At 43.7% G+C, this 4,060-nt stretch overlaps 2 protein-coding genes across 2 annotated transcripts; both read right to left on the minus strand.

The window, feature by feature from the left end:
- Positions 1-362: 362 nt before the first annotated feature.
- LOC123363965 (histone H2A type 2-C) lies at positions 363-886 on the minus strand. Its single transcript, XM_045005625.1, has one exon. It carries the CDS (start codon positions 868-870, stop codon positions 481-483), a length of 390 nt encoding a protein of 129 aa, XP_044861560.1. The 5' UTR covers positions 871-886; the 3' UTR covers positions 363-480.
- Positions 887-2,715: 1,829 nt separating this feature from the next.
- On the minus strand, positions 2,716-3,194 carry LOC123362060 (histone H4). The gene has a single exon (XM_045002341.1). The coding sequence runs from the start codon at positions 3,163-3,165 to the stop codon at positions 2,854-2,856; it is 312 nt and encodes a 103-aa protein (XP_044858276.1). The 5' UTR covers positions 3,166-3,194; the 3' UTR covers positions 2,716-2,853.
- Between the last annotated feature and the right edge of the window lie 866 nt (positions 3,195-4,060).

Below are 4,060 nucleotides of genomic sequence, written 5' to 3' on the forward strand. Positions count from 1 at the left end.
TTCGGAGACCTCTATTCTCGGACATCTGACAACAAATAACCTGTAAAGGAGAAGGTTGGATGAGAGGCTTGAGAACTGTAAATACTGACTTCCTATTGCAAGTTATGCAGTGGGAAATGATCATTACGTATTAAATCTCAAATTTCCCATGTCATCTTCAGACACAGTTATCCCACTCGCAGTAAGATACGTTTAAGTGCGTGTGTGAACGGAATGTAATTTATACATTTTGCCCAATTTAATCCACCGCTAGGAAAAATGAGGACGAAATCCTGTTCCCGCTGATGTCAGTTATTTTTGTGTGTTTGATTGATTTTTGTTACGTTGATTTTTGTAAGAGGGAGATTTCACTGTTTGGCGTATACACGATTCCTACCGGGACTTTTGGAGATAATCAAACCCTTTTTTGACTTTGTGGGTGGCTCTGAAAAGAGCCGTTAGGTTAGTTTTAAAGTTGAAGTGTTTATTCCTCAGTCGGCTTTACTTGCTTTTGGCCTTGTGGCTCTCCGTTTTCTTGGGTAGCAGCACGGCCTGGATGTTGGGCAGGACACCCCCCTGAGCGATCGTCACTTTCCCCAGGAGCTTATTTAGCTCCTCGTCGTTACGGATGGCGAGCTGCAGGTGACGGGGGATGATCCTGGTTTTCTTGTTGTCTCGAGCAGCGTTGCCAGCCAGTTCCAGAATCTCAGCGGTCAGATACTCCAGCACCGCGGCCATATAGACCGGAGCTCCAGCCCCGACCCGCTCAGCGTAATTACCTTTGCGGAGCAGCCGGTGCACTCGACCCACCGGGAACTGCAGCCCAGCCCGCGAGGAGCGAGACTTCGCCTTAGCCCTCGCTTTGCCTCCCTGCTTGCCTCGGCCTGACATTGCAATTCACGTTCTACCTAACACCGTTTGCTCTAGAAAAGAAACGCAGTGTAAGCCAAGGGACAGCCAGCAGCCGCCCTTATATTTCTTCCGTTTTCAGAGTCAAACGATTTGTGATAGGCTGAAGATTTGCCTTCTCTGGACAGCCAATGGGGAGGCGGATCTAACTGTGACCATTGGTGAAGTGTGATATGCCGGTTCGGGATAGGGTGGCTTTGGCGTCTCATATCGAATAATAATTTAAAAAAAAATGGGGGGCTTGGTACCATTTTTTTCCCACGCTGTTATTGCTGAGCTGCAAAGAATAAGAGGGAATGCCCTGTTTTCAAGCTCATTTACTATCAAGGGAATTTTCTTTGTGTTTACAGTTTAGAAATGTCTGCAACGGCTCTTGTACATTGGGCCTCAGTGACATGGAACACTCATTGAAGGTGCTCTTACTCCTAATTTAGTTTCTTTGAGGTAAACTTATCAATTAAATTAATTTAAATAAAACCCTAGTCCCCTATCTTCGAGACTATCTTGCGGTGGTAATGCAATCAGGACATTGATAAATGGACCAACTATTGATTTAACAGTAAGGATAGATGTAGTCAAAGACTGGCTAAAGTGAGTATTCCATAGCAGCAGTGCATTGTTTACAGAAACACACAAGAACATTTATGTAAATATCTAGTGGGTAGGAAATAATTTTGTCTGAAGATGACATTGGGGAATTGAGATGTAATGCATAACGATCATTCTCCCTCAGCGTAACTTGTTACAGGAACAGTCAGTATTTATATATGCATCTCACGTCCCACACAGCTTTCTTTTCCAGATCGTTGTCAGATTTACGAGAAAAAGGGTCTCCAAATGACTGGTACATCTGTTCGAAAGTCAAATAGAAAATGATTTTCTGAAAATCCCCAGAACCTAGTTTTGTACCGAACTAGTATTCAAAACCACCCGCCTACTCCTCCGACCGAGCAAAGGGGTGCGTGTAGGTAGCTCCTTGAAGGGGTTAAAAGGACGGTTTGTCACTATGCAATCCTTGCACAGCGCGGGCTTTTCAAACTCACACAATGTTTGTCATTGACTAATCCTTGCACAGCGCGGGCTTTTCAAACTCACACAAGGTTTGTCATTGACTAATCCTTGCACAGCGCGGGCTTTTCAAACTCACACAAGGTTTGTCATTGACTAATCCTTGCACAGCGCGGGCTTTTCAAACGCAGGGACTTGTTTTTAATCCGCGCCAAGCAGCCAGATAGAGAACGGATTTTTGCTTCTAAAACGGCCATTTTCTCCCGCTTCCCTCCCTCACTCTCCTCGCAGACCTGGGCCAATATGCGTTTACACGGTAATCTTATGGCTATTCTAGATCAGTCCCCTAACAGCAGCATTTATACGGAGGGAATGATTGCCTCCCTCACTAATCCCCTTTAACTATTTTACAAAATACACTCTCTCAAAATATTAGCAATTTTTTTAATACCCCCATTATGCTGCGTTCTAGAAAATGCGCTCGACTCTCTTCCCCGTAAACCCAAGTTCCTGTGCCTCTGCGACTGATGGAGAAACTAGCCAGAGACCGCATCTAAGGACACCATGTACAGCCAAATGGTATTTTCCTGCAAGTGTTTGCTGCTAATCAAATAGTTTCAATTCTTTACAACTATTACTTCGATATTCTAAAGCAAACATGAATTAACAGAAAAGGTAGGAGCCCAGTTAGAGTTTGGTGCGTGTTTCTTTTAGAGTTACTTGCCATTTTCAGACCTTCATGCTTTAACCCCGCAGCTCTACATAAATCAGCACTGAAATAGAGGTGTATCTGTACAGTACAGTGACAAACTTGTTGCTTAGACCAGAATTTCTACTACGAAGTATTTTCCCCTCTGCAACGTCTTCCTTCCCGAGGTCAGACACAGCTCTTACTGTGAAAATGTGGGTGGCTCTGAGAAGAGCCGTTGTTAATTAGACGTGAGGAAAAGAAAAACTCTAACCACCAAACCCGTACAGAGTGCGGCCCTGGCGTTTCAGAGCATACACCACATCCATGGCTGTAACCGTCTTACGCTTAGCGTGCTCCGTGTAAGTGACAGCATCGCGGATGACGTTCTCCAAAAACACCTTCAACACGCCACGGGTCTCTTCGTAGATCAACCCAGAAATACGCTTGACACCGCCACGACGAGCCAAACGACGGATAGCCGGTTTGGTAATACCTTGGATGTTATCCCGAAGGACCTTCCGATGGCGCTTAGCGCCCCCCTTTCCAAGTCCCTTGCCACCTTTACCACGACCAGACATGACTAACTGATTACTACCACGACCAAAAAAAAAATAAGTTCAACTACCTGCGAAGTGTTATCGAATATGGGCTCGTCTCTATATACAATCGGAGCCGACCTAATTGAAAGCCTGAAAGAGGCGGGTCTATTCTAGTTGTCTTCCCCATCCTTCCCCCCAATGGCCTCTGCACAGTGCTAATTCAAAAGAAAAGGGCGGGAAAGCAAACATCTCTTCCCGCTCGCCATTGGCAGTAGACTGCATCTTTTAAAATTCAGAAATCTTTTGATTACAGATAAATACATCTAGTTCTGTAGTATTTCCTGAGATTTTGTATTTATATACATTACTAAATCCTACCTAATTATTGGAATCCCAGATTTTCCAACAAACTGGTCATTTTAAACTCCTTAAAATAAGAGCCACATTCAAAATATGCTTTTTATTTCTCATTGATGTATTTTCACTTCTGGAGGATCTTCCAGAAAAGTGCTTCACATCATGGCCTATTTCTTTTGAAAAAGCTCCTTGGACTTTTTACAAGTTGCAGTCTGAAGCAAAATGTGGCCAGTCAGGTTTCCTGACACATCTTTCTCCTTTCTTCAACCCCACATTCACTGCCATTTTCCAAAGCATGCATAAAGAGGGCTAATGTGATAAGTACTCCTTAATTTTCATCCAAATGATGTGCTAAGATGGCTGTTATTACCATTTCCAGACTCTGACATTCCATTAGTTATATATAGAAAATGGAGGAATATGTTAGCTTCACCTGTTTCTAACCCTTTTGTATATTCTCAGTGACCACTAGAACCTGCCATCTGCTCTGGAATTCACACAGGCCCAGGTACCCTCTCTGTCCTTTCTGAAGTACTATTGGATAATTGGTCTGAAATCAACAAGATGAAATGCAATA

The sequence above is a fragment of the Mauremys mutica genome, chromosome 1, assembly GCF_020497125.1.
Source record: "Mauremys mutica isolate MM-2020 ecotype Southern chromosome 1, ASM2049712v1, whole genome shotgun sequence".
NCBI lineage: Eukaryota > Metazoa > Chordata > Testudines > Geoemydidae > Mauremys > Mauremys mutica.